Here is a 23,948-nt window from a genome sequence, read left to right on the forward strand (position 1 = left end):
TTTGCCAAGAATTACATTTTTTTCACATCTGTTGAGGGACAAGGAATTCCAAAGACTGTTGGGTTATACTGTGGCCTATGGGTGGATTGGGCACTGGCAAACTCTTATTAACTCTTCTACTCCCAGCATGCCTCAATTTTTGGGACAGCTTAGAAAAATCTAAAGTTTTGCCAACTGATACGTTATTCTTTCTTCGGGATTCCTGCTACATCACTGCTGAACTGGGCTCTATTTGCAGCTGTCAGGATCAAAAAAATTGCATGTCAAATGTGGCATGTAAGGGAGTGAGGAGTCCTTTAAAGCGGAAGCTCCACTTTTGGGTGGAACGCTGCTTTAAGGTATGATTTCTCGGTCTATTTCCCCATATATTGTTTTTTAAGTGGCGTTTGGTATACAGTTCAACAAATGTTTTACAACTATTTTGCAGGATGTTTTCATACCAACTCCAAGTCTTGAAGATTCTCCTTCCAGAGAGCAGCCCCCCCAATTCCCAAAGGGTGAAGAGGATCATAAAGCTTTAGATCTAAAGCTTGAACTTTCTGAAGACCTGAAACCTACTGAGGGAGATGTAACAGATGAATGTAATCTACTGCTATCCACAAGCGAACCTAGTCAGCTCTTAGAGATGGACGATACTCATGAAGGAGAAGATAGTGGGGCTACTCAAATTGAAGTGGCCGCCGAAGAAACTAGTCGCCCTTCGTTAGATCAAGAAAACCAAACCGTTTGTGAACCAGCGCTACTGGAAAATAAAGAAGAACCTCCCACAAACAGTAAACTGTCCTCATTTGTATGTGTTGACTTGAGTGATAAAAATGATAACAAAGATGTTGATTGTATCACCATTCCAAGCAGTTCTGAAAGTCAGGCACTCTTGGTGCCATCGTTAAATTCAGATGCTTCTTTAAGCATTTTAGACCAACACACATCAGAACAAAAATCAACTGTAGTTGTTGAAAGTGTGTCCGACGACTTGGAGGAAGTTCCTGAAACTCCATCTCAGAAGGACAGTGAGGTTTATATGGTAACCGAAAGTGAGCATGAAAAAGAGGGGGGCAACCTAAATTTAGCACTGTCCGAGACCCAGCATCCTTGCAAAGAGGACGTGGATCCAGTAGACAATGAAGAAGCAATGGAGGTGGACCAAGAGGCACCCTCTGCAGAAAGTTTACCAAAGCCCTCTGAAGGTCAAAAAGAAGTGCTGCAGTCGGAAAATTATAACGATGCTGCTATGGACATGGAGACCAGCCCTTGTGTAGTGCCCACAGTTGAAAATATTCCCGCACAAGCTGAAATGCCTGAATGTAACAAATCTCCAACCACACCTACTAAAGAATTACACATCGATAAATCAAGCCCTGATCAGAATGCTGAAAAAGCCAATGATTCAGATTCTGCCAAAGATGTTTTGGGCAAATCTGCGCACATTTGTCAAGTAGATGCCAGCCCCGATAATGTGAAGACGGACTGTGTTGTGCCTTTAGCAGATGATTGTAACATTTCTGTGAACCCTCCGCAGCAGAGTTCAAACCTTCCGTCCACAAGCACTGATTTCCTTGCAACTAAAGACAAGTTACCAGACCCAGACCAACAGCAGTGTGCCCTTCTGGAAGAGCCAGTTGATATGGATATCATGGAGAAAGAAACTCAGCAGTATCCGGTGCCTATTGAAAAGAAAGAATGTAAAGAGGATACTCTTAAGCAAAATGTGATGCCCTCTGGAAAAGACCCAGTGCCAGTATGCCCTAATGCACAAAAACCACAGGGCACGGAAAATGCTGATCTAACATTACAAGCAGAACAGAAGCTACCAGTAGTTGTAGCAGCACCAGATGTCAAAGAGGACCCTCATGGAAATAACTTGTCTGGATCTAGTACAAAACAAGCAAATGAAACATGTAGTGTTATTGTAATAGAAGAGACTCAAGAGTTGGCGGATAGTAATCAACAAGAGCCTGCCCTAGCAAAAGATGTAGAGCCTGCCCTAGCAAAAGATGTAGAGCCTGCCCTAGCAAAAGATGTAGAGCCTGCCCTAGCAAAAGATGTAGAGCCTGCCCTAGCAAAAGATGTAGAGCCTACCCTAGCTAAAGCTGTAGAGCCTGCCCTAGCAAAAGCTGTAGAGCCTGCCCTAGCTAAAGCTGTAGAGCCTGCCCTAGCTAAAGCTGTAGAGCCTGCCCTAGCTAAAGCTGTAGAGCCTGCCCTAGCTAAAGCTGTAGAGCCTGCCCTAGCTAAAGCTGTAGAGCCTGCCCTAGCTAAAGCTGTAGAGCCCACCCTAGCTAAAGCTGTAGAGCCCGCCCTAGCTAAAGCTGTAGAGCCTGCCCTAGCTAAAGCTGTAGAGCCTACCCTAGCTAAAGCTGTAGAGCCTGCCCTAGCAAAAGCTGTGGAGCCTGCCCTAGCGAAAGATGCCGCGCCTGCCCTAGCGAAAGATGCCGCGCCTGCCCTAGCGAAAGATGCCGCGCCTGCCCTAGCAAGTGATGTGCCTGACTCTGGACAAAAGAAGAAAGCAGAGCTTTCTGTAACTGAATTGAATGAGCCAGCTGTGTATACTCTGCAAAATCCATGCGAGGCGCCACAAAACAAGACCAGTATGTCCGAGGATTTGAAACTGTTAGAACCTCACAGCACAGATAAAGATGTTGCAGTTGTTGGTATTAATGATGTACAGAAAGACTTGGATAGGAATCCTAAAACTTCCGTCCAGAAAGAGCATCCGCAGACTGTACAGCTGAGAGTAGAGAACACCAACGCTTTTCCTTTGTCATTTAATAAATGTACACCTGATACGTCTGCTGCGTCTTGTGAGGATGAGGCACACGGAGGGGATTCGGAGTTCCAGGAGAAAACGGGAGAACAATCGACGCGTAGTATGTGTGAAAGCTCCAGCGGTAAGTGAAAAAAAAATGCAAGGAAGAGACGTGTGTATACACACGCACACACACACTTTTTAGTTCAGCAGCGGGTCCATTCACAAAGCGCTTTGTGCATGTGCAGTAGGAATGGGCCAGAATTATTTGTAGCTCCTGACCTTCCCAAAGGGGGGTCCCAGAGAGAGCTTCCCAAAGGGGGGCTAGCTATTGCGGGGAGGAGCCGAGAGCCGCTAAGGGACCCCAGAACAGGAGGATCGGGCCACTCTGTGCAAAACAAACTGCACAGTGGCGGTAGGAAGTATTTAAAAAAAAAAACTTTAGTGTCACTTTAACCACTTCCCACCCAAGGACGTCATATGACGTCCTGGACTTTCAGTGGGGATATCTAAATGATGCCTGCAGCTACAGGCATCACTCCGGACTGGAGTTGAGAATCGCTGCCATAGAGTCGCTTGAGTGCAGCGTTAAGTCTACTGGGCCTGCTGACGCCATATCCAAGATGGCGGCACGCAGCAGTCTCAGGGCTTTTTAAATCCTTACAGAAGGAAGGGTTTTTGCAGGTAAACGCTATGCCTAAAATGTGTTATGTGCATATATCATCTTATGGAAAGATTGTTTTTGAAATGAATGGTCTGGCAATGGGGGTAACTTCTTCCACAAAGGCATAGAATGCGTGAAGTTACAGAGGCATCTTCATTGTCGGCTATGACTGAAATCCCAAACTGTATCTAGTGAAAGCTCAGAGTCTTCATTTTTTATGTCTCAAAGACTGTTTATACTTTCAGAAACACCATTCCACTTTACCTTGCCAAAGGAAGGGTACCTTATTCAGCCGGGAAGCACTGTTACCCCGCCCATGATTGGTCAGTTGAAACGGGGACCAAGAAGGCATAGTACCCCAATCGGTGAGTTTTTGTTGCAGGTCTACAACTTTTAAAATACTATAATGTACTATACTATAATACTTTTAGCTGTTTCAAGTAAGGCACACAAAATGCGGGGTTTCTTTAAATCAACCACTTAAGCTTTTTATTTGTGTGATCAAGGACTGAAGGTTTCGACACTCCAGTGTGATACACTCCTTTTTATAGCACATGAGCATTGTTTGATGTCCCAAGGCGATCCCTCCACCTCGTTTGCTTAAATAACTCAAAGCCCCTTTCACCCTTCCTTTTCACCCTTCCTTTTCACCCTCCCTTTCACCCTTCCTTTCACCCTTCCTTTCACCATTCCTTTTCACCCTCCCTTTCACCCTCCCCCTCCCTTTCACCCTCCCCCTCCCTGTTACCCTCCCCCCTCCCTTTCACCCTCCCCCCTCCCTTTCACCCTCCCCCCTCCCTTTCCCCTTGATTCTTCCCCAGTGTTTTTATATTTTTTTACTTCTTTTTTGGCTAGACAAATTACCTGTTTTTGTCCTCTTTGGGCTCTTTCCCACAGAGCGGATCAGTAATGATCCGCTCCATGTGTCCGCAAAGCTCAGCGGGGATCCTCGGTAAAATCCCCGCTGAGCTGGAAGCTGACAGGGCGGTCCCCGCACACTATGCAGGGACCGCCCTGTGTTTCCTCCGCTCTCCCCTATGGGGGGTTCGGACGAACACGGACCGTATGTCCGTGTTCATCCGATCCGGCAGACGGAAAAAAAATAGGATTTCTTCCGTCTGCAAATGCAGATCTTTGCGGAGGCGGACAAATTACGGGTGTCAGCGGATGACATAGGGACCCATGTATGTCCCGTTTTCATGGACGGATGAAAATGCGGACATACGGTCCGTACGTGTGAAAGGGCCCTTTGTCTTTGATCCTTTCCTGACAATGGGCAGTCCTTGATTTTGTAAAGAGCAGTGCTGCACACGTGATGATATCACACTCTCAATACGTTGTAGTGATGCTCCTTTATGGGGAGGGGCCATGACTGGTCTGTCCTCCAGTCTTTGGGGAAAAATAGAGTATTCATGAGGAATTTTTTTTTTTTTTTTTTTTATCTCCTAGGAGAATGTTTAAAAAAATAGCCCAGAACTGGGGTTTAAAGTATAAGTTCACTTTTGAAACATTTCCAAAAGGAAAGAAAGTTCTTCAGTCAATCCAATCGCCGTAATACAGGGATGTGTGTTTTTTTTTTTTTTTTTTTCCCCCTTCCTTCCACCTTCCTCCTTCCACAGAAAGTGTGTGTATAAAATTCACTCTCGCCAGACATCTATAACAAAATTTGCCATAAAATAATCCATTTCATTGATCACCAGCCGTTGGGGAGATCCTCCAGATATGTCATGCATCATTCAGAAAACAGACGTGGGAAAAGTGTAATAAAACATCATTGTGCAGTACGTCTATTTAAAACTTATGCCAAGCATAACTGGCACAAAATGCACACTTACATTTTAATGGTGCTATAAGTTGGCACCAACATATACAGCCTGAGTGTGCTCTTGGCGTATTCTCCAGGAATTCTCCAACAATCGGATATACGACCCAATGTGAACCGGTGGTGATGTCAATAATGGCAGCTGCGCAGCCTAATTGCATTTTGCGGTTTCCGCGTCATCGGAAAGCTTGGGTCGTACATCTGGTTGTTGATTGAATAGCACCATACCTTGCTTTCTTAGAAATTGTATGAAGTGGTTTATCAAACCGGAGACCCTCCAGCTGTTGTAGAACTACAAGTCCCATGAGGCATGGCAAGGCTGACAGTTACAAGCATGACTCCTACAGGCAGAGGCATGATGGGACTTTTAGTTTCACAACAGCTGGAGGGCCGCCAGTTTGAGACCCCTGATTTAAAAGGAGCAGTTGCACAAAAAGAAAATTATATTGGCGCCACAACTTACCCATTTTAATTTGTCACTTTTGAAACATGTTGCATGTTCCAGTATCTGCAGCTCCCCCCTCCATAGTAATTTGCAATACAGGAGGATCTGTTGGAGCTTTGAACGGCACCCGTTATCTTTTGTTTGTATTTCTTATTTTATAGTAATTTTATTCCCTTTCTTACTTTGTTCAACTGCGTTCATTTAGGATTTTACTCTAAAAGAAAATACGATTTTTGGCTTGATATTTTTTTTTTTTTACTTGAAAATGTTGAATTTCTGCTGTTTCAGGGGTTGGAGGCTGTCCAGACAGCACCCTGGCAACCAGTGATGTGACAGCTGAGAGCACGGTGGCAACCAACAATGTCACAGTTGAGAGTGCCATGGTGACCACAGATGTGTCTGAGGAAAGCGAAAGGGGAAGTTCTGGATCTGCCTCTGATGGTGATGGAAAGCTGTGTCTGAGAATGAAACTGATCACACCCGTAAATGAGGAGAGCGATGGGGCTCCGCAGTTTAACTTGGAAAGTAAGACGCTAAATAAAAGAATGAAATGCACTTCTCAGGACAGCCTGGGGGTGCCAATTCATGAAAACGGGAGATGATGAAAAAAGGGCAGTTACTTGACGCAACCAGGTTCTGTTTTGGGATATAGAAAACTGATTAAAAGAAACAACTCTCGCTTATATCAAATATGGAACACCCAATCTGGCTGCTAAGGACAACAGCTCTGTTTGCTCCAGTTTTCATAAAACCTCCCTGTAGACTAATCTGTACAAGTTTTTATATTTTGCTAGCTATCGTGCTTAAAGTGGTGTTCCGGCAAAAATAACAGCTACACATACTGCAGCTGCTGGCTTTTAATAAATGGACACTTGCCTGTCCTGGAGTCCCTCGATGTCGGCACTGCAGCTAATGTTTTTTGTCCCGGCGGCTGGGGGAGGAGGAGGGAGCCCTGCGGTGACGTCGCGGCCCAGACTCCTAGAAGTAGGAAAGGATACCTGTCCCCCCCCCCCCCCCCGGAAAGGTGCCAATTGTGGGGGGGTGGGGGAATCGGATGAGCGGAAGTTCCACTTGAGGGTGGAACTCCGCTTTAAGGTAAGCTGTGCTGTTTGTACAAGACAAATCTGCGCAAGATTCAGGACTATTGCACAGTGTATATTAGTCCAGTATGTAGGCTTGGGGGGGCTGGAAGTGCTAGATAAAACGGATTTTATAGGAAAAAAGTTGGCTGTATGTAGCTAAAGTGATTGTCGCTTGATTCAAAAGAATTTGCAAAGGAAAATAAGTAATGCCTTTCCAGGGCAGCGACTTTAAAGAGGTTGTAAAGTCAGACGTATTTTTTTTTTTCTTAATGCATTCTATGTTTTAAGATAAAAAGCCTTCTGTGTGTAGCAGCCCCCCTAATACTTACCTGAGCCACATCTGTCCGAGTGTTTGGACCATCCGCGACTCTACCTCCTGATTGGCTGAGATACAGCAGTGGCACCATTGGCTTCTGCTGTCAGTCAGCCAATCAGGAGAGAGGTGGGGCCGCGCCTTGGCTCTGTGTCTGAATGGACACAGAGCTGTAACTCTGTTCCGGTGCCCCCATAGCAAGCTGCTTGCAGTGAGGGCACTCGACAGGAGGGAAGGTGGGCAGGAGCACAGAAGAGGGACCAGGGAAGAGGAGGATCAGGGCTGCTCTGTGCAAACTGCAACAGAGCAGGTAATTGTAACATGTTTGTCACATTAATCTTTACTCTTACAAAGCTATAGCCGCTCCTGATATCCTTACATCCAGGTGCGTCAGATGCTGTGCCCCTCACTGCTTGCTATGATTATACACAGTACTGTAACTACAAGCAGTTAGATGCCACCGTACACAGCGGGGGGAATTCAGTATCCAACACATGGAGTTCTTGGATTCCCTGTTCAAAACTGAATTCAAGATATATTGTTCTTGCATAGTTTATTTTTGGCTCAGTTTGGACCAATGTAAATATGCATATTCCATACCTGTCCTATCTCTGTGAAATCAAAGAATCCCTATAGCAGCATTCAGTACTATAGTGATCCTGCAGAGTGCAGAGTGGCTGTTCTGCTGCATAGTGATTGCAGGGGTCGCTTGGCACAGGTGCCATTCAAAGAAAACTTTACATTTCTTGCAATTATTTGCAAAGCTTTCTCTGATTGGACGAAGTAAGGAGGCAGGGTGCCAACCCCTGTGGTTACTATGCGGCAGCGTAGCTATTCTGCATGGGACCTGGAAAATGGCGAGCCTCTCTGAAGAAACAGTGGCTGCTACACTTTCACAGGGATCAGCCAGGTATATGGAATATGTATACTCCAATCTGGACCAATGTAACTATGCTTAAAGGGGTTGTATTGCTTCAGGTTTATAAAAATAACAAACAATTAACAAACATGTCATACTTCCCTCCACTGTGCAGTTCATTTTGCACAGAGTGGCCCTGATCTTTGTCTTCTGGGGTCCCTTGTGTCTGTCTCAGCTCCTCCCTGCAAGCGCTAACTTCTTTAATGGGAATCTCTCTCCCAAGGGGGGTTAGCTTGGGGGCGCGCTCCCGTGATACAGCCGGCGGCTATAGCCCGCCGACTGTATCACTCGGCCCTGCCCCCCGGCCTTGTGCCATCATTGGATGTGATTGACAGCAGCACTAGCCAATGGCTATCAATCTCCAATGCTGAGCCACCTTAAGCAGGGGGAACAATCGCAGGAACGAGCCCAGGAGTTTCATGGCTTAGGGAAGTCAAACGGGGGGACTGGGAGGCCTGAGAGTGCAAGGGGTTTCACTTTAATGCATAGGATGCATTAAGGTGAAAAAAAGCTTTACAACCCCTTTAAGCAAAAACGAAAATTCAGCCTAATTCATTGGTTCTAGAGACCGGGTTGTTTACAAGAGTATCTGGTTGGTACATGTACATTGCAAAGATTTTAACAAACTAACTTTCTAAATTTTCTGTTCTAAAGACAAAGCTGTATGTTCAGATTATGTTCTTGAATGGGAGGGAGCATTATAACCACGTGGTGGTTACAAGAATACTTTAAGTGTTCTAATGAGGAAAGTTGCATTGTCTGCCTCCCTTAGAAGTGATTAAAGTGATTGTAAAGCTTTAAGGTGTTTTTGCACAGAGCAGACTTGATCCTCCCTTTCTGGTGTCCACCGCCAGAACTCCTGACCCCCCCCCCCCCCTGCCGAGTGCCCCCATAGGAAACCACTGCTCGCTGCTTACAGGTTTTAACTTGCAGCCACAGGAGCCAACGGCACCCACTGCTTTCAGCCAAGCTTGTGAGACAGGGGAGAGGGGAGAAGCGCTGCAGCAGATGTGCACAGCGCCGAAACGAGATCGGGCTCAGGTGAATTTTTGTGGGGGGGTAGTAGGGGTGAGCTACTATTAAAAGGTAACCTGCATTAGGGTAAAAACCCTTTTATCTTTACTACCACTTTAAAAGGGTACCTCCACTTTCATTGGGGGGGGGGGGGGAAATGGCAAATAAAAAATAGTGTATACAATTGTGTCACGAGTCATCTTGTAATTGCATGTTATTAAAAATGACCTTTCATTTTCAATCTGCAGCCACTGTAATTTTTCTGAAAATGCAATGAAATATGGCTACCTGAAGGTGTTCTGAATACAGAATGTGTACAGAACGCCCTCCAGAAACCTTTCCTGCTCGTGTGATTGGCTCACTGATTTTCCCAGAAGTCTGCACTAAGATGCACATCAGATTTCAGGCATCCCCTGCAACAAAAATGCCATTTAGGGTGAGATACTCCCAATAGGAAATCGGTTCTAAAGGGATGCAGGCCCAGCAGCTTTCCTCATTAGGAAGCTGCTGCAGCTGGCTAATAATTATGAAACCACTCCCATGTAGATTCACTTTCCCACATGGGCACAGACAAAAACACAGGGATTTCTTCAGAATAACAAAAGGTAGGAATCTGCAGGAAAGTTTGTCAGAATCCTTGCAATGTACATCAATCACCCAGGGGGAAAGTTATTTTTTTTTTCTCTCAAAAAAAGTGGCGTTACGCTTTAACCACTTGCTGGCCTGCGCACGCACTTTTAATTCGGCAGAATGGCACGGACAGGCAAATGGGCGTACAGGTATGTCCCTTTAAATTTGCCCCCGTGTGGGCGCGTGCCCCTGCCAGAGCGGTGGAATGGGTGGATGGCGGTGTAAACAAGGCACCTCCCTGTTCTGCCCAGTGACAGGACACTGATCTACTGCTCCCTGTGATCGGGAGCAGTGATCAATGTTGTGTTACTGGTAGCCCACCCTCCCCACAGTTAGAATCACTCTCTAGGACACACTTAACCGCTTCCTAGCCCCCTAGTGCTTAACCCCTTCACTGCCAGTCACATTTGTACAGTAATCGGTGCATTTTTATTGCACTGATCGCCGTATAAATGTGAATGGTCCCAAAATGGCGTCAAAAGTGTCTGATGTGTCCGCCATAATGTCAGTCGCGATAAAAATTGCTGATTGCCGCCATTACTACAAAAAAAAATAATTAACAATAAAAATGCCATAAAACTAGCCCCTATTTTGTAGACGCTATAACTTTTGCGCAAAATAATAAACGCTGCTTGCAATTTTTTTTTTTTTTACCAAAAATATGTAGAATACCCTAAACTGAGGGAAAAAAAAATTTTTATATATTTTTTGGGGATCTGTATTATAGCAAAAAGTGCATGTTTAGGAGATATTTACAGTACCTATAGGTGAGCCTTATTATAGGCTTACCTATAGGTGCAAACAATCGATGGAAGTTTACTTCCACTTTAACCCTTAGTATCCCAATAAAATGAAACTCCTGTTGCAGAGTATGCCTAAATCTTAGTTTAGAATGACAAGAAAATCAGTGAGCCAATTGCACAATCGGGGAATGGTGCTTCCAGGGTGCGATCCGTACAGCAACTGTGTACAGCGTGACCTTCAGGTTGCCATTTTGCATTCATTTTTTTTGACAAGTTTTGAAATTACGACTTCAAATTTGAAATAGATAGGTAACAATCAATTACATAGAAGCTTGTGTGGCAATTTTATTTGCTCTATCATTTTGTTCTAATGAAAGTAAAATCACAGTTTAAAGGAACACTAAAGGCAAACTTTTTTTTTTTTAAAGAACAAACATGTTATACTTGCCTCCCCTGTGCAGCTCGTTTTGCAGAGTGTCCCCTAACCCTGCCTTCTGGGTGTCCCTCGGCGGCTGTCTCGGCTCCTCCTCGCAAAAGCTTTCCACCTTCATGCGAGCAAGCTCGCATGGTGGTAAGCTTTTGCGAGCGCGCTCCTGTGATACAGCGGCGGGCATAGCCGTCGACCATATCACTGGGCCCCGCGGCGCGCCGCATCATCCGCTGTGATTGACAGCAGCGCCAGCCAATGGCTGCGCTGCTATCAATCCATCCAGCCTAGCCAATCAACGGCCAGGCTGGGAACCAAAGAGGATCACGTGGACGTGCGCTAGACTTTCGAGGGGTCGGGTAAGTAAAACGGGGGTTTGGGGGGCCGGTACCGTCGGATGTTTTTTCACCCTAATGCATAGGATGCATTAAGGTGAAAAAACATTTACCTTTACAACCCCTTTAAGCTGCCTATATCTGGATCTCCTGGTCTTTTTGTCGTGCAGCTTTTGCTGAAAGTATTCTTTTTTAGGTGGACGTGACCTCTGCTTTTTCATGACTGGTTGTTCTGTAATGCCGGTAATGAATTTCTATAGTAGAAAGCGTTAACTGTATTTTTTCGTCCTGCAACATGTTCTTGTACTTCACATGTGACAGTCACTCTTTAAAGTGTATTAATATGTTTGTATTAAGTTGCATATTACCAATGTCTGAATGTTTTATTAACTTGCTTTATGTGTCTCCTCATATTTGCATGTTCAGAACCTGCTGCTGCTGAGAGGACAAATGGAACTGCTGCTGTTGCTGGAGATGTTGCCAGGTAATATATTATTGTTGATATGTAAAGCAGTTAGGGCTCTTTCACACGTCCGTTCAGTTTTTCAGATCAGTTTTTTTTTCATCAGTTGATTCGTTTTTCCATCAGTTTTTCGTCAGTTTTATGTCAGTTTTTCATCGGTTTTTCATCAGTTTTTGCATCCGTTTTTCCATCCGTTTTTTTTTTTTGGGGGGGCTTTTTACATAGAAAAACGGATGTTAGCGGAACGGATGATAAACGGATCATCCGTTAACGTCCGTTTTTCGTCCATTCCGTTTTTTAGACGGAAGAAAAATAGGGTTTTCATCCGTCCAAAAAAACGGAACTGAACGCAGACGGATGCTAACGGACGTTAGCGGATGCTCATCCGCTAACGGACGCTAGCCCATAGGGAAGCATTGCGGTCCGTTAACGGACGTCCAAAAAACGGACGAACGGAACGGACGTGTGAAAGAGCCCTAAGACTAAAAGCCCTTTAGGGCTCTTTCACACTTCTGTTCGTCCGTTTTTTGGACGTCCGTTAACGGACCGCAATGCTTCCCTATGGGCTAGCGTCCGTTAGCGGATAAGCATCCGCTAACGTCCGTTAGCATCCGTCTGCGTTCAGTTCCGTTTTTTTTGGACGGAAGAAAACCCTATTTTTCTTCCGTCTAAAAAACGGAACGGACGAAAAACGGACGTTAACGGATGATCCGTTTATCATCCGTTCCGCTAACATCCGTTTTTCTATGTAAAAAGCCCCCCCAAAAAAAAAACGGATGGAAAAACGGATGGAAAAACGGATGGATAAACGGATCAACTGATGAAAAAAAAACTGATCTGAAAAACTGAACAGACGTGTGAAAGAGCCCTTAGAGCAAAAATGCATGTATAAATTAATACATTGGACGTACTGAAAAAGCAAAAATGTGTTGTCTTTTGAATTCATGTAATGTAAATTGCATTCTTGAGATACAAGGGAAGACTACATGCATGATGTGGGTTAATGCGACAGCTTGGGATTTTTCAAATAAAAAAAAAAAAAATATGAATTATTGAGAATGTTTTTAATATTTATATTTCAATTTTTTTATTGAAAAATAAACCAGGTTTGGTAGGACGTATTATTGGAACACAGCCAATTCTCAGTTTGTCAACATAATAATGCAAAGACATGAAAGGGTATGACCACAAAATATAGCCATCGTGCTTGAAGAAGCATGTTTTAAGCAAAGAAAAAAACATAATGATAAAAGAAAGCTCAGGTTAACCTCTGAGGGTTCAATGTACTATCCATTGTCCTCAAAAAACAAGACTAAACAATCGTAAAAAAAAAAAAGTGCGGGGGACAAACAAAACGCAATCCTAAGTAGTAATGGAACCGAACCATTGCTTCTCATTTTTTTTTTTTGTATTTAAATGCTTTTTGCTCCTTCCCTAAAAGACATGGCCAGAAAACAAAATGCATAAAAGTAATTATGAATAACTTCAGACAGGCTTGTACTCGTGCTTTCTTGAGCAGGGGGACCTTGTGGGCATTGCAGGGTTTCAGTCCTTCATGGCTTAGTGTGTTACCAATTGTTTTCTTGGTGACTATGGTCCCGGCTGCCTTGAGATCATTGACAAGATTCTCCTGTGTAGTTCTGGGCTGATTCCTCACTGTTTTGAGGCAGTTCCATTTGCCCAGTTTTACTCCAGACCTCTGCAATAAGTCAGGCTAGTCCTTCCACAGACCAATTCATTTGGCACAGAGGACCAGGTTCTCCCTGGGTTGGTGGCTTGGAAATCAGGCTCTTTAATCATGGAAGTCCTTCCTCCCTCATGACACACAACTGCCACTCACTGGATTTTTTTTCTCTTTTTCGGACTATTCTCTGTAAACTTTAGAGATGGCTGTGCGTGAAAAATCCCAGTAACGCGTCAGTTTTTGAAATCTAAAGAATAGCCCGTCTGGCACCAACAACAATGCCACGTTTAAACTCACTTAAATCTTTTCTTTCCCATTCTGATGCTCATTTTTAAATTCACCCCATCTAGATGCCTAAATGCATCGAGTTGCCCGTGTGATGGGCTGATTAGCAATTTGTGTTGCCAAGCAATTGAACAGGTGTATATAAAATAGAGGGTGCAATCAGCGCAAAAATACTAGAACCCCTTTCAGGAATGCAAGCTGAACACTGAAAAGATTTTCACAAGAATCCAAAAAAGCAAATGTTAAAATACGATAAAAGTGCTGCAGAAACAATAAAAATACAGTCCAAAATGCTGGTGAACCACAAGTGCCAGAATACAGCTTTACCAGTGAAGATTAATGTTAATAATGACAATCCCTCCAACTCCGATCTTGGTTCTACGCTTACCTCAGATCATGGACTCATGAGCCAACAGGTAGTCATGCAAGCAGATCCCACAGTTGTGGCAAGTAGTAAAACCGATCGATTAAACTTCTTCTCCAGAACGTTAATTTCAGTAGGGGCACCAAACCATATGTATATGAAAGAAGGGAAGATCCAAGTCCTTTCATATACATATGGTTTGGTGTGTGTAAATATATATTATATAATTTTCTTATGATGAAAACCCAGCTTCCTGTAAACAAAAACCTAACAATATCAAGCCCCAAAGAGGAGAGCTGATCTTCTATTTTCACTATGGAAACGGTAGCCGGTGACCTTGGGGGCTCTTTGTTGCATTTAACTTGATATCTATCACGCCATTGACATCATTGAATATTTTTTTTGTTTTTTTACCTCAGCACAGAGAATTCCCCTTCTGTGTTTGTACGTGTGTGTGAAGTCCATCGAGAAGAGGAGAGCAGAGGTCGCAATGTGCCTACAACTCCTGTTAGGTAAGGGTCGGTACCTTTCTTGTTTCACAAAAACACATTTTCAACTATTCTAAAATGTCAGTTAGGGACATCTGTATTATACATTGGCTTTGAAACTGCCTTTAGCCTGTTCTTGCATCAAACAATTATTTGCCTTAAATTGTATTGCAGCCCTTGTAACCTTTTTTATTAAAGCGGTTGTAAACCCGCGATTAATTTTTATTTAATTTTTTTTCACCTGCAAGGCAAAAGCCATAATGAGCTAGTATGCACTGCATATAAGCTCATTATGAAATACTTACCTCGGAACGAGGTGAAGAGAACTTACCTGGTCCACGCCGAGCGAGATATCATCTTGACTCGGCGTGTCTTCCGGGCATGCGCGCGGGAGACTTAATTCCGCAAGGTCCGGCGGCTGCCGGTCCTTTAGCCGAGGATCCCCGCTGCAATCAGCGGCGCATTGCGGGGGAATAGCTCCTAAACCGTACAGGTTTAGGAGATATTCTTTATACCTACAGGTAATCCTTATTATAGGCTTACCTGTAGGTAAAAGTCATAAAGTGGGGTTTACGTGTGTGTGTGTATATGTGTGTGTGTGTGTGTATATATATATATATATATATATATGTGTGTGTGTGTGTGTGTATTAGAGCGTAGTTTTTTGTTTTGGGCCTTGTCAAGCTGATGCTGGAAGGTTGGGATATCGTATTCGGCATATGCATTGCTTCTGTATATAATGCATGTATCATGACTTCCTCCGGCTGTACTTGTACAGTGAATTAAATGCTGTTTTGTGGTCATTGTAGAGGAAGTCCCTTCCACTTCTCCAACAAAGAAAAAGATGGAGCATCTATGGCTTCGCAACATATAAAAGAAATGCGTGAGCAGGATAGGGATCACCAGACTACCTCGGGGTATTCTATCCAGGACTCTTCATTGGATCAGGAGGAGGAAGCCATGGAAACTGACCATAGCTTGGAGGAGGGTGAACAACATGTGCAGAAAGAAGTTCCAAGGAACATTCAAAATGTAGCTAATGCTTCCCAGGAGTTGAATGTAGAGGAACAACCTTCTTTGGCGCAGACAAACAGAGAAGTCCAAACCGTCAGTACAGTGGATCCTAAAGCATTTGCAGTGTCCTCCTTCACCCAGACCGACAACGTGTCTAGTCCACCAATAACGACCGCTGCTGGTATGACACCAGGAAAACCTGTGAAACGGACTGAACAGGATGCTGGAAAACCTGAAAATACAAAACAGGGGCTTGGAGATGACACTGAATCTGTACACAGTCAGGTAGGTGAATACATTTAAATGTTGTATATTGTACTGTACAGTGTAATAGCCTTTCCATTCTGGCTGCTTTGCTTTCAGCCTAATGTTTGTATGTAAATTCACATTCTGGCAAACGGCTCAATACCTAGATCAGGAACTATAGCTGGTGAGTGTTTCTTCTTTTAGTAGCCCCTGTCCCTTAATGCAAGCAGGCCTACTGGTATTTAGTTGCCCCAGGTCTTGAAACACAATGCTATATTTCTTGGCTAGAGGGCACCAGGACTGAACTAGGGAGACATGGAAGTGTCCCTGTAGTCTCAAGACTGGCCAGGCAGAAGACCGCATCTGGTAGCAGAATCCTGGGACAGTCCAAGGTCATGGCAGGCAGCTCATGAGCTTAAAGCGGAGCTCCGCTGAAAAAAATATATTAAAAACCAGCAGTTACAAATACTGCAGCTGCTGACTTTTAATATTAGGACACTTACCTGTCCTGGAGTCCAGCGGCGTCTGCATCCTCGATGAGGAAACCAGCAAGTGAAGAGCTCCGGCTTTACTGCCCGGTTCCCTATGGCGCGAGTCACGCTACGCCTGCCGATTGGCTCCCGCTGTGTACTGGGAGCCGAGTGTCCCCAGAACACAACGGGGGGGGGGGGGGGGGGTTGACGTCATGCCCGCAGTCTGCCCGAGTCTGCGTGGCCAGAAGTGGGTGCAAATACCTGTCTTTAGACAGGTATCTGCACCCCCCTCCCCCCTGAAAGGTGTCAAATGTGACACAGGAGGGGGGGAGGGTTCCGATCAGCGTGAGTGACACTTTAGGGTGTAGCTCCGCTTTAATTCAGTAGACTGTTCTAAGGCCAGGGCAGGTAGTGGGCAAACTTAATCCAGTAGATGTTCTGAGCTCAAAGCAGATGGTGGGCAAGTGTAATCCATTAAACAATCTGAGGTCGGGGTTAGGCCAAAAAAGTAATCTGAGCACAAGGTAGGGGTCAGCAATGGGTATTGGCTAGGCAGACAGTGACCCACTGCCTAGTAATGAGGACACCGTGCGTATGCCTGCCGCAGGCACATCTGCGTGGAGGAAGGCACTGCCCTTGTGGCCCGTCGCTAAAATATGCATACAACTTGCAAACTTCTGATATGACGACTTTTATGTTTGACAATACTCTGCATAGCAAGAGAAATCTCAGCTTAACATCCTAGGAATTTAATATTTCCTAATTCGTCCCTATACTAGAAAATTCTGCTGAACGGTGAACATAATCATTGATGGGGAGTACTTATATGTGGCTTAAGGCAGTGTTGCACTGGGCATGCAGACTCAGATTCCCAGCCTGCAAGCTCCACTAGCTGCCCTTTACTGTTACATGCTACATTGCTGTCTATTTCTTAGTTGTTTAGCGGGGAGAGTGTTTGCCTAGGTTGAATGATCTGCTGTGTACCCCTCTTTGCGCGCTGCTTTCCTGCTTTTTTCCCTGAATGTGTTCCTGCCCACCGTATTTAGCCTGTGCCTTCTGTTCTCTCTTTTTAAAGTAGAACTCTAGGCAAAACTTTTTTCATTTTGCATAGCGTAAAGGCAAGTTATAACCCCTGTCAGGTTTTTTTTTTTATTATTATAACCTGTGTCCCATAGGGAAGATTTACCTTTGCTTCCTGTCCTGTAGCCAAAACCGGAAGTGAGGAGATCCTTGCAAATTAAGGGAATCCCTTGGGGCCCCACAGGTCACCAGAATTGTGCATAATGGAAGATTTATCCCATATATTACTTTTCTGGGGACAACCAAAAATTTGGGATTTTCCTTTAATTTCAATGATGATGGTAAAGAGGACATAGAGTGGATGAATCTCCCTAACATGGGTGCACACAGCAATAAAAACTGACAGGGGTTATAATTCCTCTTTACTCCCAAATGGCTGATTTAGACAATACCAAACATACCATGAACTTGGACTATATATTATCCCCCAGTTGAAAATTAGCCTTGTTTGGCAATGCAAGGATCATTAACATGGCACACATTTTAGCCCAAACGTTATAATTTTATTGCTCTTATTTTATTTCAACAAAATACTTTGAATAAGTGTTTTTTTTATAGCACAGCATGTAAACTGAGTGGACCCTTGTGGAGTAGATGCAAGAAAATTGTGCCCTGAAGCCTGTTTTTGGCTGAACATTATTACAATATGACTGGTACAGCCAATCCTTAGATTAGACAGCCCTGGACTCATTTTTTGAATAGCAGGTATGCTAGATTGTGTAAGTTACTTGACCATTTTGTGGTCAGTTCTATTTTTTTATTTGTTTTAATGAAAGATATTGAAAGCTTAACTAGTTAAGAGAACTGATTTTTAGAAAAGTTTGGAGAGGAGGTTGCAGATCCTGAATTTCCATTATTAAGGGGTTTCTTGAAATATTTTTTTCTGAAAGCTCGAGACAAGAACCACTGGTTCTACTTATCCTCACTTTAGGTGATTTTGGTTAACGTGAAGAGAGAGCAAGGTGGATCCCACAGTGGAATCCCTAAAGCGAGCCTCTTTATGGTACATCATGCTCACTCTATTAACTGTTACCAGGCTAATGAGAGAGCAAGATGGTCTACGCCGGTGGTCTACAAACTGTGACTCGGGCACCCGATGTGGCCCTTCGCTTGATGATCTGCCCTTGAGGCAGGATTCCTTTCACTGACGCCAACAGTGGGGCTTATTTCTCCCACTGACATCAATGATGGTGCATTGTTTCTGCAATTGGTGCCAATCATGGGATTCCTCCTCCTACTGACCACATTTTTAAATCCCACTGACCACCAAGCCTAAGACATTGTGGACTCTGTGTATGGTGGAAGAAAACATAACGCTGTTTATTCAAACACGTGTACCAATAGATATACACTCAGGGACAATCCCCCCTCTTTGCATAATGACACAGGACAGGGTAAACTCCATTCAGTAATCGGAGACGCGCACACAGGTGTATTCAAACTCTGCTCTGTAGACTGTCTTATTGGCAGGGAGGGCTGTTGGAGGAATTCCCCCGTCCCTCCTCCCTGCTCCCCGGTCTACATGCTAGGAACACAAATGCATCCCATAATAGGTTGCTCCCAAGGCAATAGACCAATGTAATACACTAAGTAAGCACATTCCAACCTCCACCCCACCTCGAACGATGTAGTAGTCTGAAAGGTGAAACCATCCATCTTCATATATTTCTTGAAGGCTATTGCTCACAAACATTAATGTCCTAAGTGAATGAACCCCTTCCTCCTTTCAACCCAAACCACACATATAGAACCCTGGATAATGCGGTTAAAGTGAAATGCTAAGTCTGGTGTGGTTGTACGGTGAGTCTGTTTAGGACAGACTCAACCGGGGTTCCCGGACACCCTGTGCGTCTAATGGACACAGGTTAACTTGCACATAGTAGGACCCGGGGAAGCTGGACAAGAGTTTCCAGAGGTCTCCAAGGTAAGCTGGGTTCCACAAGGCCCCCGCCCAAAGTGACTCCTGTCACACATTGGCAGAAGACCAACACAGGAGGAGACCCCAAACAGGTTAACTTCGAAGTTAGTATAGCTACAGTCCTCCAATGCCTGTACCCACACTGTACCCCAAAAAATTGTCCCAAGCAGAGCATTACTCACCCAGCCAACCTCTGCCGCTCTTGTAGAACATACCTGCTGCTGGGGTGAAGAGTGGACTGCCCCTTCTCCCAGAAGTCATTTCAGCCTCTGAAGAGAAGACTGGGTGCCTGGACTCACTCTGTCATTCTGTGGGGGATCTGGGCCGACTGCCCAGCGGTATACAGGTGGAGACTGTAGTCCCCTCCACTTTTTCTGGATGAAAATCCTCCTGTCTCAGTGCTGGACCATTTTCTGGGGTTGTCAGTGGAAACCGAAGTCCCATCCACTTTCACAGGAACTCCATCTTCTGTTAGTTGGGGGCAGAGGTCAGCAGAACTCTGCCCTGTCACCAGCCCTTCTGTTGGGTTGCTGACATTCTGGGGTGCCATCTGCTGCTGGGAAGGGAAGCTGATTGCTTCATCTCCCTTACCCTTGTCTGGCTGCTGGGACGACATGTCTCTGGTACTGTCTCCCAGGTGCACGGATCCTTGCGGGGGAGGAAAGACCGCTTCCTCCACCCTGGCTGACTGTTGGGGAGGGAGGACAAACACTCCTCTCCCTTCTCCCTCTGGATCTTGATCTGCTGCTGGGGAGTGACTCCCACCTTCTTACCCTGGGCCTCCGTAACTGCCGCAGGTGTAGGGCAAGGTCTTGGAGCCTCTGTCCAGTTGTCAGCGCTTTAGCTGGAGAGGTTTCTGGTAACTCCATAGATGCTGGCAAAAAATCACATGTCTGTCGCTGTTGTGGGAGAAAGGCTGACTGCCTCTTCTCTCAGGGAGACTGAAGCTGCTGTTGGTGCTTGGCAGAGCTCAGTGATGTTTGGCCCTGATGCCAACTCTTCTGCTGGAGGCTCACCATGTTCACGCAGCAGAGAAGTCCATTAAATTCCCAGTCTCTGGAACTGGTTTCGGGTGATGGAGGTTCCCCACCTCCTGTCCATAGAACCCAGAAGATGTTATCAGTGCTGGTCAGAGGTTAGCAGTGCACTGCCCTGTTGTCAGCACTTCAGCTTTGGGGATACCATCTCCAGAGTTTCCGCTGCTAATTTTAGGGCATGCTGCTAAATGTTTACTAGCAGTTTCCGATATGCCCTTTCCAGATGCTGTTTCTTCCTCTGCAAATATTCTAGGTCTGGTTTAAGCTCTGAGACCCCTGCAAGACTAATCATAGCCTTTATATGTTCTCTCAGGTCCTCAAGGGTAGGTTCCCCTTTATAGTCAAACACAAAACCAGCATTCTGTGCATCCATAACTCCTCATTGCCCTGGGATTATAAAGCACTTGCCCTGGTGTCTACCAGCGATCTGGAGGGCTTCAATCCAGGTCTGCACCCAAATCTTCTGCCTGATCTCCAGGTACTGATCCACAGACCTGGGGATTGCTGAAAGGGTGCTCCACAGCAGCCCTTGAAAATCTGATGCCAGATGCATGCTGGTACGACCAACATCTGCTATTCTGACTTTGGGTCCTGGTGGTGGTGGTGGTGGTTTGGATGTGTTCACAGCCTGGAAGCACGATCCCACCACTGCCATCATTGTCAAGGAAACCTGTCACACTGAGTGCTTCCATCAGTGCACTGCCTCCAGTCTGGACCTTCAGATATTATAGTCCATACAGAATCGAACAAACCAGCAATATTCTTTGTATATTTCCTGGGAGATATTGTGGATAAATATTGCTGTTCCATTTTAAGTAATCCAAGCCACATTCTTAACCGTTTGACGGTGGCACAATGGCTCTCCTGCGTGAATCGCCGTAGCTGTATGGCATCTTGCGCAGGCTCTGTTGCGGGCAGTCGCGAGCCGTTGCGAGCTGATCTGTCATGTTTCATCTGTCATGTTTCCTACGGTTAGAAACACTCACAGGGAACACATTTAACCCATTGATCGCCCCTGTTAACCCCTTCCCTGCCAGTGACATTTACACAGTAATCACTGGATATTTTTAGCTCTGATTGCTGTATAAATATTAATGATCCCAAAAAAGTGTCCGTTCTCAATGTCGCAGTCCCGATAAAGATCACTGCCATTATTAGTATAAAAATTGCATAAATCTATTCCCTATTTTGTAGACGCTATAATTTTTTCCCAAACCAATCAATATACGCTTATTGCAACTTTTTTTTTTTTTTTTTTAAATATGTAGAAGAATACATATCGGCCTAAACTGATAGACATTTGTTTTAAAAAAAATAACAATGTGTGATTTTTATTTTGGCAAAAAGTGTGGGGGGGGGGGAATTGGTGATCAAATGCCACTAAAAGAAAACTCTATTTGTAGGGAAAAAGAGACGTCGGTATTGTACAGCATCAAACAACAGTGCAATTGTCAAAGCGAGACCGATATGTGTTTTTTGTGGCCAATATTTTTGGCCGATTTTATAAAAAAAAAAAACTCGCCCACTCCTTCCTGCTTACTACTGTCACTCTAGCACACACTTGATGTCCTCCATACTGATGGCACTGGTTTGGAACTGGCAGATGGCACTAGTTTGGGACAGATGGCATTGGCAGTGGCACTGGCAATTGGAACTGGTTGGCACTGCAGGTGGCAGTGGCGCTGGCAGTGGCTAGTGACACTGGCTGGCAGTGGCGGGTGACAGGCAGCACTGGCAGGTTTAACACTAAGCTGAGTGTAACTGTGTGAAACTAAGAGGAGAGAGAGGAGCTGTCGGCTCGATATCGGGTGGGCTGGACCCAGCAGCTAAATTACACCAGCCAATGATTGGGCTGCTTTAGAAAGGGGGCGGGGCCACATACACGTAGCAGGCCGGCCCAGATACCATCCCATTGGCTGGTGTAATATAGCTGCTGGGTCCCGCCCACCCCGACATCGAGCTGACGGGTCCTCTCTCTGTCTGTTACTTGTCAGTTTCACACTCAGCGCAGCGCTTGATGCTGCTGAGTGTGGAGAGGGGAGGAGGAACGGCGGTCAGTGTAAAATATTGGCCTAATTTTGATAATCGACCGATGCCGATTTTCCAAATATCGGCCAATTATATCGATCTTCCTCTAAGCGACACAGTGCCAAATCACAAAAAAATGCTCTGGTCATTAAGGAGGCCTTCTAGCCTGAAGTGGTTAATGTCCATTGTTTTCTTGGTCACCCTGTGCCCCTAATAGACACAGGGTGACTTGGACATAGGAGGTGCATGGGGAGCTGAAGCAAGGGTTTCCCAACCTTTCCAAGGGATTCCGGGTTCCACCAGCCCCCCTGCCCAAAGTGACTCCTGTCACAGGCACTAAACTGGCTTTTGTGTTTATGAAGTTGGGAAGACCCCTGCTCTAAACTATGGACGTTAAGGCTTCTGTGGGCTGCAGTAGCGAGAAGTGCTTTATGCTAAATGTCTCATGAGCTGAAGGCAACAGACAGAAGGATATATCCAAATGTTCAAGTGGTACAGATAAATTATAGCTGCTGAAGCTTTTGGTGGTACTATCCTCTTAAAAATCCTCTTAAAAACTTAGTTCAAATGTACCCAACATCATGATGAGAAGAGTACTCCTCAAATCAGAGTTTAGGTAATTCTTTTCAAAGGTGTTTTTTCATTCATGCTTCTGGAACCAATAAGATTGTCTATAGGCACTGGGAAAAATCCCAATTTACCTGTTTGTGATAAATGAGAGCCAAGTGAAGTGCTAAAAGTACATTGTTATAAGACAAATCTGGAGACCGCCATTGACCTTTCCTGAAAATGCAAGTTTCCTGCCTGTCAATTCTATGCTTTGACTCAAGTACATCCAGAAAACCTAGAAATTAGGAATTCTGACACAGCCAAGCCACTAGAAGTTTCAGAAGGGAAACAATTGCAGTTTAAATATTCAGTTTCTCTCCCATAAAAGGGCTGCTTTCAAAAACTGATATTAACATAGAAAAGTGTACTTTGTTTTTTGTCACTTTAGGGCGAGGAAGACTTTGAATTGCCTCGGCCGCCTCCTGGACGTAGCCTTCATCGCCATGTGCGTACAATTCGTGAAGTTCGCACCGTGGTCACCCGAATCATCACAGATGTCTATTACATGGATGGAACAGAGGTGGAACGCAAAGTTGTAGAGGTAATTTTTGTGAAAATTGTACTTGTTTTAAAACATTCTACTGAAAATAGAGATTCTATTAGAACTTTTTCCTAGTTTATAAGAGGAAGGGTCAAGCCCTTGAATACAGTCAAATAAAACTTGTATAAACGTTGTCTTTTGCTGATGTTATAAGCGTTTTTAAACTTTCTTTTAATCTTACATTGCAGAACTCACACAGCTTCATATTCGTGGCTGCTTGGGTTATGCTGTTACCTAAAGGTGAATGGACACTGGCCCAAAAAAACAAAATCTATACATTCAAGAATCCCCACCTATGCATAACTCCGCTCAGCCTCCGTTTGAGATGTACCTACATATCTTGTAGGTTCCTTTCCTAAATCTTTGCCTGTCCTGAACACCTCTGCTGTTGTAGGGAAGGGCCTCATCCAGATTGGTCGCCTATGGCCAGATGCCAAGAGGGATTGACTGTACCAGGACCCCGTATGAAATGTTGCCAGTTGACTCTGCATCCTGTGTGCATCACTCGCCGTAGTAAAATGTATCCAGTGACTTTGCTGGCAGGGTGTCTAAAAGGTCCAGGGCAGTGATGCCGCTGGAGG

At 44.8% G+C, this 23,948-nt stretch overlaps 1 protein-coding gene across 5 annotated transcripts in view; it reads left to right on the forward strand.

Annotated features, from left to right (window-relative positions):
* TP53BP1 (tumor protein p53 binding protein 1) overlaps positions 1-23,948 on the forward strand; it is a 151,834-nt gene that overhangs the window by 85,084 nt on the left and 42,802 nt on the right. For all 5 annotated transcript variants that reach the window (XM_040342532.1, XM_040342531.1, XM_040342535.1 and 2 more), the window contains exons 12-18: positions 428-2,885; positions 3,653-3,772; positions 5,963-6,199; positions 11,564-11,621; positions 14,353-14,445; positions 15,231-15,720; positions 23,215-23,367. In XM_040342532.1, coding sequence (XP_040198466.1) covers positions 428-2,885; positions 3,653-3,772; positions 5,963-6,199; positions 11,564-11,621; positions 14,353-14,445; positions 15,231-15,720; positions 23,215-23,367 — 3,609 coding nt within the window. The remainder of the gene's footprint in view (positions 1-427; positions 2,886-3,652; positions 3,773-5,962; positions 6,200-11,563; positions 11,622-14,352; positions 14,446-15,230; positions 15,721-23,214; positions 23,368-23,948) is intronic.

Source organism: Rana temporaria, chromosome 3 (genome assembly GCF_905171775.1).
Source record: "Rana temporaria chromosome 3, aRanTem1.1, whole genome shotgun sequence".
Classification (NCBI taxonomy): domain Eukaryota; kingdom Metazoa; phylum Chordata; class Amphibia; order Anura; family Ranidae; genus Rana; species Rana temporaria.